The sequence below is a fragment of the Oryctolagus cuniculus genome, chromosome 18, assembly GCF_051225735.1.
Source record: "Oryctolagus cuniculus isolate XC-2025 breed Fujian yellow rabbit chromosome 18, ASM5122573v1, whole genome shotgun sequence".
Taxonomy (NCBI): Eukaryota; Metazoa; Chordata; class Mammalia; order Lagomorpha; family Leporidae; genus Oryctolagus; species Oryctolagus cuniculus.
In genome coordinates this window covers 23578752-23591907 of record NC_142884.1, presented here as the reverse complement: position 1 = coordinate 23591907, position 13156 = coordinate 23578752, and the positions used below count along the sequence as shown (strand labels likewise).

Genomic DNA, 13156 nt, shown 5'->3' with positions numbered 1-13156 from the left:
GAAACAGTGACAAACACTCCTGGGGGCCACTCTGAGGTCCTGATCACAGAATCCAGAGCATTATAAAATGGGGAGATTTGTTGTAACTGGAATACTGACTGTAAGTCAGTTTCAGCCAAGTTCAGGTTCACAACTATGCACATCACTTCTTTTAGGGGTACACAGAACAATAGATACCTGCACTACATGAGCTCTGAAGGACCCATTGTACCTTCTCTGCCCTACTCTTCCTCAAATACGACTCTAGTTCCTTGTCCTCTGATATACAGCCATCTCTCTGCTACACCAGCTCTGTCCTGTGCATCTCACTTTATCATGCAACAGACACAGAGGGCCATCGATCGCTGTAGTGCAGTGAGCTAAAGGCCCGGCCTGCAGTGCTAGCATCCCATATGGGCACCAGTTCTAGTCCAGGCTGCTCCTCTTCCAATTCAGCTCTCTGCTATGGCCTGGGAAAGCAGTACAAGATGGCACAAGTCCCTGGGCCCCTGCACCTGCATGGGAGATCAGAAAAAACTCCTGACTCCTGGCTTCAGCTCAGCTCAGCTCTGGCCATCACAGTCATTTGGGGAGTGAATCAGTGGATGGAAAATCTCTCTCTCTGGCTCTTCCTCTCTCTGTAACTCTTTCATAAATAAAATAAATCTTAAAAAAAAAAAAAGACACAGAAGCTACCAGAAAACAGGATGATGGGCACCTGCATTTGTCCTAGTGGTTATGAGACCCACATCCCACACAGGAGCACCTGGACTTGATTCCTGGCTACAGCTTCTCATTGCAGCTTCTTCCTAATGCAGACCCCAGAAGGCAGTGGGGATGTCTCAAGTAACTGGGTACCTGCCACCTACATGGGAGACCCGGGTTGTGTTCCTGGTTCTCAGCTTCAGCCTGGCTCATCCTTGGCCACTGTGGGTGTTTGGGACGTAAGCTAGCAGATAGAAATTCTCTCTCCCTATACCTTAAAATAAATTTAAAAAAAATTTAAGATGAAAGTAAACAAGCTGAATCTGAATAACCCAGGAGGTATAAAAAATTCTAAAGCACTCTCTTTCAAATATCTTCATCATGGATTGGCGCTGTGGTGTAAAGCCACCACCTGCAGTGCTGGCATCTGATTTGGGCATCGGTTCAAGTCCTGGCTGCTCCACTTCTGATCCAGCTCTCTGCTATGGCCTGGGAAAGCAGAAGATAGTCCAAGTCTTTGAGCCCCTGCACCCATGTGGGAGACCAGGAAGAGGCTCAGCTCCTGGAATTGCAGCCCTCTGGGGACTGAACCAGCAGATGGAACACCTGTCTCTCTCCCTCTGCCTCTCTGTAACTCTGCCTTTCAGATAAATAAATAAATCTTAAATAAATCTTCATCAGCTAAGCCTAAATCTGATTTTGAGAAGTGAAAACAATCATTTAGTGAATACTACAGATAATCAAGCTGGGTATTTACAGGTTGTAAAAATTGAGGCATGACTTCCAAGGAAGGGAATCCAACCCCACATCATCTCCTAGGAACCTCCAGAGGCAGTTCCAGCAGTGTTCACTCTAAGTACTAATAAGAAAACCAGCCATTAGACACTAAACTACTGAAACAAAGAGCTAACACGGCAATGTGAGCTGATACCGCATTCTGGTCTGATCCTTCTCTAAGGTACTGTGCAGGCCAGGCATGCGTAGCTGGGGTCTAGAATTACACTACCTGTTTGGGGGTGCAGCATCTCAGCTGAGAACACAAACTCCAATCTGGAGCTGGAGTAGAGGTAGTAGTTGAAATTCACAAAGAGAAAATGTCCACACAAGATCAGCCTTCAAACAAAAAGCACAAAGTAGTGCAGTGCCATCAATACATGGCAATCAAGAAACAAAGCGTGGGAAGGGAGATTCAGGCCTGAAATAAAATAACGGTCTGAAAGGATTTTTAAAAAGATGTAAAAGTCTGTAAAACTATTTAGAACACCAGCGAGAATAAGGAATAGTATTCATGGAACAAAACAGTTGGATATAAAAAGGCAGGCAAACAAAAACAATTAGGCAATAAAAAGTCTTTAAACTGAAAACTCAAAAGATAAATACTAGACTGGAAACAAAGAGGATGACATTCAAAAAATTAAGAAAACCTCTCAGAAATCAGTTCATTTAAAGTAAAAGTAAATACAAAATAGAAAAAAAGGAGCTTGGTGGGCACTTAACCTAGCAGTTGAGACACACACATCCATGTCAGCACACCTAGGTCACCTGGCTCTGGCTCTGGCTCCAGCCTCCTGCTAATGCTGACTCTGGGAGGCTATGGTGACAGCTCCAGTAATCTGATTCCTGCCTCCCACTTAGAAGACTCGGATAGCATCCCAGGCTCCCAGCTTCAACCCCAGTCCAGCCCAGGCATTCTGGGATGTGAAACAGCAAATGCAAGTGTTCTCTCTGCCTCTCAAATAAATAATTTTTCAAAAGAAAAAAGAAGGCTAAGAGAAAAGGATGAGAGATGAAGAAACACTAATCTACAGAAGGAAAGGAGGAAAAAAAATCCGTCAAACATGTTACTAACATCAGGGCCACTGTGGCACAGCAGGCTAAGCTGCTGCCTGTGATGACAGCACTCCCTATGAGTGCCAGTTTGAGTCCCAGCTGCCCCACTTCTGATCCAGTTCCCTGCTAGTGCTCCTGGGAAAGCAGCTGACCATGGCCCAAGTACCTGGGCCCTTGAAAAACACATGAGACCCAGATGGAGCTCTGGGCTCCGGGCTTTGGCCTGGCCCAGGCCTGGCTACTGCAGCCATTTAGGGCATGAACCAGCAGATGAAGATGTCACTTGTTCTCTCTTCCTCTCTCTGTAACTCTGCCTTTTCAATAAATAATTTTTTTAAAAAAAGTTAACTTCTAATGACACCAAAAGAGACAGATATAAATATGTGTGTGTATGGACACACATACACATCAACTCCTGATTTTCTTTTTAAGATTTATTTATTTATTTAAAACAGTTAGAGAGAGACAGAGAGAGGTCTTCCATCCAATGGTTCACTCCCCAATTGGCCGCAATGGCCGGAGCTGCACCAATCTGAAGCCAGGAAACAGGAGCTTCTTCCAGGTTTCCCACATGGGTGCAGGGGCCCGAGGACTTTGGCCATCTTCTACTGCTATCCCAGACCATAGCAGAAGCTGGATCGGAAGTGGAGCAGCCGGGTCTTGAACCGGCGCCCATATGGGATGCTGGCGCTTCAGGCCAGGGCTTTAACCCGCTGTGTCACAGCGCCGGCCCCAACTCCTGATTTTCAATACATAGAAAAGATAATAGATGTACAGATGTACACACACGCCAAAGACATACATATCCTTGCTTCTGTCCACAGGAGTGCCTCAGAGCAATGGTACCCTAACAACCACACCTGGCTCCCAGATTTTGGCTGAAAAATGCCATTCCCTATGAAAGGAAGCCAGGGCAATTTAGAAGAGCTGCTGATTTCTGTTACAGATAGGAATCCACATTAATATGCTCATGAATACATGAGCAAATACAAGGGACAGAAGTCTTTACATGGTTTCCCAGCACCTGTCTGCAAAGCCCTCACAATGGGCAAGAGCACAGCTTTCAGTGGAGAAGCCCGGCGGGCTCCACCTTCCTCAGTGATACAGTGAACTCCATCAGGAACAGGGCCAAGGGAAACCCTGCGTCGTCTGGCAGGACGGGACGGGATGAACAGCCCAAGGCAAGGCTGAAGGACACGGCGCGCAGTCAGGTAAGGCATCAGGAAGGACCGGGGAACAGCTCCCGACGGCACAGCACTCAGGAGACGATCACTAAAGCAGTTCAGTGGCGCTAACCCGCATCCCTCCACTATCAGCAGAATCTGACTGGGGTCTGAGGGTTACAGGGTCACAAGGGTGCCTGCTACCATTCCATTCCGCTTTTGATGGCTGTTGTGGATATTTGGGGGAATGTCCTTGTCTGATGAAGAAACACTCAGGTATTAGGGAACGATGGACATTAAGGCAGCAACTTTTTTTTTAGTGGTTTTGGGAAAAACACTCTTTACAATGTTCTCCAACTTTTTAGAATGTCTGGGATTATTCTAAAAATACTTCTACTGAGAAGATGGATGCAAACTCCGCAGAAGCAGATGAATCGCCAGAATAGCACCTGACTTAGAGTAAGTGCTTCATAAAGGTCTTTAGAAGGAATGACTGTGGACAGGGGTACGGGAGCTCATCTGTCACAGAAATCATGACCATGTCTACAGCTGACAAGCCTCAAAACAGTAAAAAATACACATATGTAATTATTTTTAAAGTTCAGAATTAAATATCAAAATAAAGAGCTTTAAAATAAAAAGGTTTATGTCTGGGGAGCAACCTAGGATGAGACAAGTATGAACAGGAGGGGCCAGTGCTATGGCGCAGTGGGTTAAAGCCCTGCCCTGAAGCACCAGCATCCCATATGGGCGCCGGTTCTAGTCCTGGCTGCTCCTCTTCCAATCCAGCTCTCTGTTATGGCCTGGGATATCAGAAGATGGCCCAAGTGCTTGGGCCCCTGCACCCACGTGGGAAACCTGGAAGAAGCTCCTGGCTCTTGGCTTTGGATTGGCGTAGCTCTAGCCATTGCGGCCATCTGGAGAGTGAACAAGTGGATGGAAGACCTCTCTGTCTGTAACTCTGTCTTTCAAATAAAAAAAAAAAAATAAATCTTCCCAAAAAAAAGTATGAACAGGAGAAAATCACTTTCCATGACAGCCATTTTATGCTATTTGTTTGACCAACCATTAGCAAAGCATTACTCTTTGGTTTTAAAAAATATATGTAATGTAGAATGGGCATTTGGCCTAGCAACTGACGTTCATGTTTCATATTGTGGTGCCTAGGTTCAATGCCTGACTTAGGCTCCCGACTCCAGCTTCCTGCTAATGCAGACCCTGAGAGACAGCAGCGATGGCTTTAGTGATCAGGGTCCTGCTACACATGTCAGAGACTTGGACTGAGTTCCTGGCTCCTGACTTCAGCACCCCCCAACCTGGCCCTGGGCTGTTACAGGCACATGGAGACAACACATGGGGGCAAGCTCTCTCCCTTCCTGCCCTTTCTGTCTCTCAAATAACTTAATTTTTAAAAATTAAAATAAAATTATATAAGGCAATTTCAAAGAGAAATAGCAAAAATTAATTGAAATACAGTTAAAATAGCTTTTTACAAGGATTAAAGGAAAATAATTACATGCATAAACAACATCTAACAATTTTGCTTTTTTACATAACCATCTAGTCATACTTCACATCAGCTTTTGTTGGTTCACTATAACATTTTCCTTTTCAAAGATATGCATGAGAGGCCAGCATTATGGCACAGCAGATTAAGCAGCCACTTGTAAGGTATGAACCATGTATATTTTTTAAAAAGATTTATTTATTTATTCGAAAGGGAGAGAGAGAGAGAGGTTTTCCACTTGCTAGTTCAGTTCCCAAATGGCCACAACATCTGAGACTTGCCCAGGCTGAAGCCAGGAGCCTGTAACTCCATCTGCGTCTCCCATGTGGGTACAGGGGCCCACATACTTGGGTCATCTTCTGATTCCACAGTTTTCCAAGGTACATTAGCAGGGAACTGGATCTAAAGCAAAGGAACAGGATTCAAACAAGCACTACGACACAAGATGTGCGCGTTGCAAGTGGCTGCACATTTCATTCTACCTTTCAAATAGATTAATAAAAACTTTAAAAAAAAAAAAAAGAAAGAAGCCAACAGATTTCACCCTGGTGCAACATTCTAATTCATCAAATATCTACACAAGATATGAAATCAAAGACTGGTGATCTCTGCCCTCCTCAGTGTGTCTTCCTTGCCTGTACACGCTTGATTGCTTGAAAGAAAACTCAGCCACAAAAGCATATGTACAGCCTGAGAACACACCACTGGCCTAGGCCAGGCTGAGAAAAATCCGTACCACACACAGACAAGCTCTAAGGATGCACCATAGGGCCAGTTACCACTGACAGCACCTATGTCACAAACTGGCTCCACTAGAGAGCAAGCGAGCGAGCGAGCGAGCGCGAGAGCGCGAGAAGCTACCACAGCCCCTCTAAACAACCTTCATAAGCTTTAGACAGATAAGAGTATTCTCTTACTCTGCCTATGAAATAAGCCGAAGTAGTAGAACTCACCCAGCACTGCAGCAGTTGGCTCCAGGTCACCAACAACATCCTTGCACCTCGTATGCTGCAGAGAATGTGTCAGCAAATTTAAACCATGAGAATCTGATCAAAAGAACAAATTTTAGGATTAAAGCTTGAAATAAAACTCCAAATTACATGATTTCTGTTCTTATTGGTGCTTTAAAGAACAAAATACCTGGGTGGGGACAGGAATGTGAGTGACATTTAAAAAATCATTTCCACAGTCTACAACTGCCCCTTCTTCATACCTTATAGAAAAATACATTTTAAATAAATAACTCTTTAAAAAAAGATTTATTTGAGAGGTAGAATTACAGACAGAAGAAGAGACAGAGAAAAGTCTTCCATCTGCTGGTTCACTCTGCAAATGGCTCCAACAGCCAGAGCTGGGCCGATCCGAAGCCAGGAACCAGGAGGCTTTTCCGAGTTTCCCACATGGGTGCAGGGGCCCAAACAATTGGGCCATCTTGTGCTGCCTTCTCATATGCATTAGCAGGAAGCTGGATCACCAAGACTTGAATTGGCACTCTGTGTCACAAGCAGCCACTCAACCCACTCCACTACACCACAACACTGCCCCCAGTTTTAGACGTTTTGTTTATTTGAAAGGCAGAGTACAGGGAACAAAGAGAGACAAAGAGAGAGATCTTCTATCTGTTGACTCACTATCCAAAGGATATTCCTTTTGCTGATTTAAAGTCACTGAAAAGTGGATTTTCCTCAAATTGAGTTTCACAGCTAAAACAGATTGCAATTTCGAGGTTGCAATTTCCTTAGAACTGATGAATATTTGAGCAAAGTTAAAGATGTTCATCTAATAAATTGATTGCTGTGAGGTACAGGCTAAGACTGCCATCCACATGGGAGACCCTGATGGAGTTCCAGGTTCCTGATTTTGGCCCGGCCCAGCTCTGATTGTTGTGGCCATTTGGGAAGTGAACCAGTGAATGGAAGATCTCTTTACTTTTTATTTACTTTTTTAAGATTTATTTTATTTATTTGAAAGAGTTACACAGAGAGAGAAGGAGAGGCAGAGAGAGAGAGAGGCCTTCCAATCGCTGGCTCACTCCCCAAATGGCAGCAATGGCTGGAGCTGTGCTATCCGAATGAAGCCAGGAGCCTCCTCCGGGTCTTCCCACGTGGGTGCAGGGGCCCAAGGACTTGGGCCATCCTCTACTGCTTTCCCAGGCCACAGCAGAGAGCTGGATTGGAAGAGGAGCTGCCGGGACTTGAACTGGCACCCATATGGGATGCTGGCACTGCAGGTGGCGGCTTTACTCACTACACCACAGCGCCGGCCCCAGAAGATCTTTTTCAACTCTCCTTCTCCATCACTCTGCCTTTCAAATAAATAAATATTTTTTTTTAAAGTGTGTTTAAAACTTATTCAAAAACTTACTTTGCAAATAACTTTAAGCTGCAGACATCTGGACTTCTGAAAACATAATGTTAACAAGAAACCAGAATTGTTTCGTCCTGGTCTCACGTAAACAAACTGCAGCAGTTTCAGGACCTTAAAACCTATCTCAGACTCATCAGGATTAAACTTTAAACAGTCCAAGTCTTTGTCTCCACATGGGGAAAAGTTGGCACAATAACTCCTATCAATACAGTAAGGTCGTGAACAATCTGAGAGAAATACAAGTTGGTCAGAGAATTCACTCACCTTCCATTCTTTGGAAATATTTTCCTTGCAAAAACATTGGCCAAAGAGTAAGAGCTGGGTTGAGTTTCTTGGAGGAGGCTGAGTTCATATTTAATCTTGGTTTCTCTACAGAATCCAGCTGCTGCTTCTCCATGGGTGACACATAACAAGCAAAATTCTTTGCAACCAGGTCGTCATTAACACAAACCTGCAGATGCGACACATTTCATGAAGGGTAAGACAGGATGGTCACATGACTGAAGAAAGCATTTCAGACTCAACTCAAGAGGACTTTACAGAACACAACATGGTAAAAGCTGATCTCAGGACTTCTGTTGTGGTAATGGTGAACTGAATACTTCTCACCGATCCTCCTGCTAAGAAAACAGCAATGATCTGTGTGAAATACAATCCTCGAAAAGGCACTAGAGAACCAACACCACCCAGCCAGGCAGAGATCTGGTGGGAAAACAAGGACAAAGCATTAACCATAAAAGGAAGACTGACAAATGAGATTTGATCAAACCGAAAACTCTGCTCTTCCAAAGACAGTGACAAGATGGGGCAAAACATTTTAAAGCCAGGTGCCTGAATAGACATGTACCTAGAATAAATACAGAGAGAACATGTATCTCTCTGAAACTCAATGAAAAGAGAACTACCCAATTAAAAACGGGCAAAAGGTCTCAATGTCACTGAAGACGACAGAGGATGGCAAAAAAGGATGTGAAAACATTTTTTGTTTTTGGGGAACGGCAAACTTAAACCCCTGGGAGCCACCACTACTCATCTTTCAGAACAAGCACAGAGCATCAGAAAGGAAGTGGAGAGGGGCAGTCGTCGCTGTGCAGTGGATTAAGCACTGTGGCATCCTGTATCAGAGTGCCAGCTCAAGTCCTGGCTCCTCCGCTTCCAAACCAGCTTCCTGCTAATGTGCCGGGGAAGGCAGCAGAGGATGACCCAAGAGCTCATGTCCCTGCCACCCATGTAAGAGACCTGGACAAAGTTCCAGGTTGCTGGCATCAGCTTGGCCCAGTCCTGACTGTTGTAACCATTTGGTGGAGTGAATCAGTGGAGGATCTCTCTCCCTCTCTACTACTCTTCCTCTCAAATACATAAATAAATCTCCTCCTCCTCCCTCTTTCATTACCAGTCCCATTCTCCACTGAAATCCAGTTTGATTAACTTTATGCACAGAAGATCAACTCTGTATTAAGTAAAGAGTTCAACAATTGGAACAACCACAACAAAACAAAAACTGTTCCTCAACAGTCCAGACAAGGGCTTTTTCAAAGTCTTCGTATCTTGAAGTTAATTTCATTTTATTTTTAGAAATTTAGTAACTTTAAAAAAGCACCCAAGAATGATATGTCTCTTGTGAGCACTCAGACATAATTATAACTCTTTGAGGACAGAGGTCCTGCATGGGAAGTTAGTGCACAGTGATTCCTGTAGTTAATTTAACAATTAACACTCTTATGTATAACATCAGTGATCACCCAAGGCTCTTGACATGAGCTGCCTAGGCTTTGGAGCCTGTTGAATCCACAAACTCCATCAGTATTTAGACAAGGCCATCAGCAAAGGAGTTCTCTCCTCCCTTCATAGAAAAGTACCTCTTTCTTTGATAACTACTTCTTTCCACTGGGATCTGACCTACCGAGGTCCTTCACGTAGGACATTTTTGCCACAGTGTCTCGGCTTTCCATGCCTGAAATGCTCCTGTGGGCTTTTCAGCCAGACCAGAATGCCTTAAAGGCTGATTCTGAGGTCAGAATGCTACTTAAAGTGACTGTCATTCAATCAGTCTGCTGTGTGGACTGCTTCTCATGTTGGAGCATTTACTCCTTATTAATTTCATCTATTATTATTACGAGACAGTTAAATTGTATCCAATCACTTTAACATTTAAGATGGTATTTTTATCACCAAGCTTAAGGGGATTTGGGGTCCCATGGCAAGTTTTTAAACTGTACCCTTAGAAGTAAGCTTAGGAGCTGATCTTCTGTATAATAAGATAATCGAAAATGAATCTTGATGTGAATGGAAGGGGAGAGGGAGTGGGAAAGGGGAGGGTTGTGGGTGGGAGGGACGGTATGGGGGGGAAAGCCATTGTAACCCACGAGTCATACTTTGGAAATTTATATTCATTAAATAAAAGATAAAAAAAAAAAAAAAAGAAGTAAGCTTAGGGCCGGCGCCGTGGCTCAATAGGCTAATCTTCCGCCTAGTGGCACCGGCACACCAGGTTCTAGTCCCGGTCGGGGCGCTAGATTCTGTCCCGGTTGCCCCTCTTCCAGGCCAGATCTCTGCTGTGGCCAGGGAGTGCAGTGGAGGATGGCCCAAGTGCTTGGGCCCTGCACCAGCATAGGAGACCAGGAGAAGCACCTGGCTCCTGCCTTCGGATCAGCGCGATGCGCCAGCCACAGCGGCCATTGGAGGGTGAACCAACGGCGAAAGGAAGACCTTTCTCTCTGTCTCTCTCTCTCTCACTGTCCACTCTGCCTGTCCAAAAAAAAAAAAAAAAAAAAAAGTAAGCTTAGGGGCTGGCGATGTGGCATAGGAGGTAAAGTTGTGGCCCACAGTGTGGGCATCCTATATGAGCACTGGTTTGAGTCCCTGCTACTCCACTTCTGATCCAGCTCTCTGCTATGGCCTGGGATAGCAGTGGAAGATGGCTCAAGCCTTTGGGCCCCTGCACCCATGTGGGAGACCTGCAAGAAGCTCCTGGCTTCAGATCAGTTCAGTTCCAGCCATTGTGGCCATCTGGGGAGTGAACCAGCAGATGTAAGACACTCTCTCTCTCTCTCTGCCTGTCAATTACACTTCAACTGATTGTCTTTTAGGTGCTTTGTTAATTATCACAGATCAGGGAGGGGGGGGAGAGGGAGGAGGGAGGAGGGAGTCTTCCATCTGCTGGAGGGAGGAGGGAGGAGAGAGGAGGGAGGAGGGAGTCTTCCATCTGCTGATTCACTCCCCAATTGGTCACAATGGCCAGAGCTGTGCTGATCCACTCCCCAATTGGTCACAATGGCCAGAGCTGTGCTGATCCACTCCCCAGTTGGCTGCAATGGCCAGAGCTGTGCCAATCTGAAGCCAGGAGCCAGAAGCTTCTTTAGGGTCTCCCACGTGGGTGCAGGAGCCCAAATACTTGGTCCACTTTCTGCTGCTTTCCCAAGCCATGGCAGAGAGCTGGATCAGAATTGGAGCAGCTGGGACTGAACCAGCACTCACATGGGATGCAGGCATTGCTGGCGGCAGCTTTACATGCTACAGCACAGCGATGGCCCCTCCAGAAATTTTTTTTTTATTTCTCTTTCTGGATTTCTTCAATGACCCACTGTTCATTCAGGAGCATGCTGTTCAGTCTCCATGTGTTTGCATATGTTCTAGAGATTTCTGAGTTGCTGATTTACAGCTTTTCTGCATTGTGGTCTGAGAAGATGCATGATATGATTTCAATGTTTTTCAATTTGCTGACTTGCTTTATGGCCTAGCATGTGGTCAATCCTGGAGAAAGTTCATGCACTGGTGAGAATAATGTGTATTCTGCAACTGTAGGTTGAAAAGATCTATGGGTATCTGTTAGTTCCACTTGGTCTATATTGTCAATTAACTGTTTCCTTGCTGATTTTCTGTCTGGTGATCTGTCCATTGCTGAAAGGGAGTTTTGAAGTCCCTCATTATTACTGTATTGTCTCCTTTTAGATTCCTTAACATTTTTTTTAAATAGCAATGGCCCTGTAATTAGGTGCATATATGTTTTTAACAGTTCATCTTCCTGTTTAATTGATCCCTTAATCATTACATAGGGACCTTCTTTGTCTCCTAGCAGCTTCTGTGTTAAATTCTATTTTGTCAGATGTTAGGATGGCTATACCAGCTCTTTTGTGGTTCTGTTAGCATGGAATATCTTTTTCCAATCTTTCACTTTCAGTTCACATGCATCCTTGTTGGTGAAATGTGTTTCTTGTAGGCAACAAATACAAAACATTCTGCCAATCTGTGCCCTTTAACTGAAGAGTTGAGTCCATTTACATTCAAAGTGACTATTGATAAGCAAAAATTTCACCCTGCCATTTTCCCATAAATACTCCTATTGTTTCCTTTGGATTTCCTTTGTATTTTTACTGAAAGATTTTCTGCCTTCATCTTCTTTCACAGTTATACCCATGTTTCTGTGTTTCTGTGTGTAGCACATCTTTAAGCATCTTTTGCAAAGCTGGACAGGTGGTGACAAATTCTTTCAATTTCTGTTATGGAAGGTCTTTATTTCACCTTCATTTTAAATGACAGCTTTGCAGGGTACAGTATTATGGGTTGACAGTTTTTTTTCCTCTTAAGCCTTGGAATTTATCTCATCATTTCTCTCCTAGCCTGTAGGGTTTCTGATGGTAAGGTTGCTGTGAGTCTAATTGGAGATCCTCTGAAATTTCTCTCATGTACATTTTACAATCTTTTCCTTATGTTTTACTTGGGAGAGTTTGATTACAATGTGTCATGGTGAAGATCTTTTCTGGTCATGTCTAATTAGCTCTATGTGCTTCCTGTACTTGGATGTCCCTTTCTCCAAATTGGGGATGTTTTCTGTTATTATTTCACCAAAAAGGCCTTCTAATCCTTTCTCTTTTTCCACACCTTCAGGAACTCCTAGAACCCATATGTTGGGTCATTTGATAGGATCCTTAAGATTCCCAACAATGCTTTTTAGTTTTCCAATTTCTTCTCACTTTTGACATGACTGTATAATTTCCTGCAATTTGTCTTCTAAAGTCAGATATTCTTTCTTCTGCTTCATCGATTCTGTTGTTAAGGCTTTCCACTGCATTTTTTATTTGTTCATTCAATTCTTTATTTCCAAAATTTCATCTTGCTTTAAGATCTCAATTTCGTGGGATAAATATTCTTTCACATCATGTATGGATTTCATTAGTTCGTGCATTTGCTTCTGATAACTTCTAAGTAATCCTACGATCAATTTTTTTTAATTCTCTTTCTGGCATTTCTTCAATCTCTTCATCTTCACAATCTAGTATTGAAGTGTTATGATCTTCTGAGGGCATCATGTTGTCTTCCTTATTCTTGTTTCTTGAATTGGTGCATTTATTTGGCATTTCTTAAGATTAACTCATTGATTTCTTCGTTTTTAGCTGTGGTGGCTTTTATCTTTGGACTATGCCTCTGTGGATTAGTGGAGTATTTTTTTCAGCAGATACCTAGAGGCACAAGGTGGGTATGGCCAGGGGCTCTGTTCCAGGCTGAAGGGAGTATCTTAGGTGACACTGGGTTGGGTGTGGTAAGTCTTTATTATTATTTTAATCAGAGGGGAGGTTTGTTCTGCTCTGTTGGCATAGACTCAGCT

General features: G+C 43.9%; 1 protein-coding gene across 2 annotated transcripts in view; it reads right to left on the bottom strand.

Annotated features, from left to right (window-relative positions):
* The window catches only part of TDRD12 (tudor domain containing 12), a 105503-nt gene that overhangs the window by 62240 nt on the left and 30107 nt on the right, over window positions 1-13156 (bottom strand). For both annotated transcript variants that reach the window (XM_089319565.1, XM_089319566.1), the window contains 2 exons: window positions 7816-8002; window positions 6138-6230 (listed from right to left, as the gene is read on the bottom strand). In XM_089319565.1, coding sequence (XP_089175691.1) covers window positions 6138-6230; window positions 7816-8002 — 280 coding nt within the window. The remainder of the gene's footprint in view (window positions 1-6137; window positions 6231-7815; window positions 8003-13156) is intronic.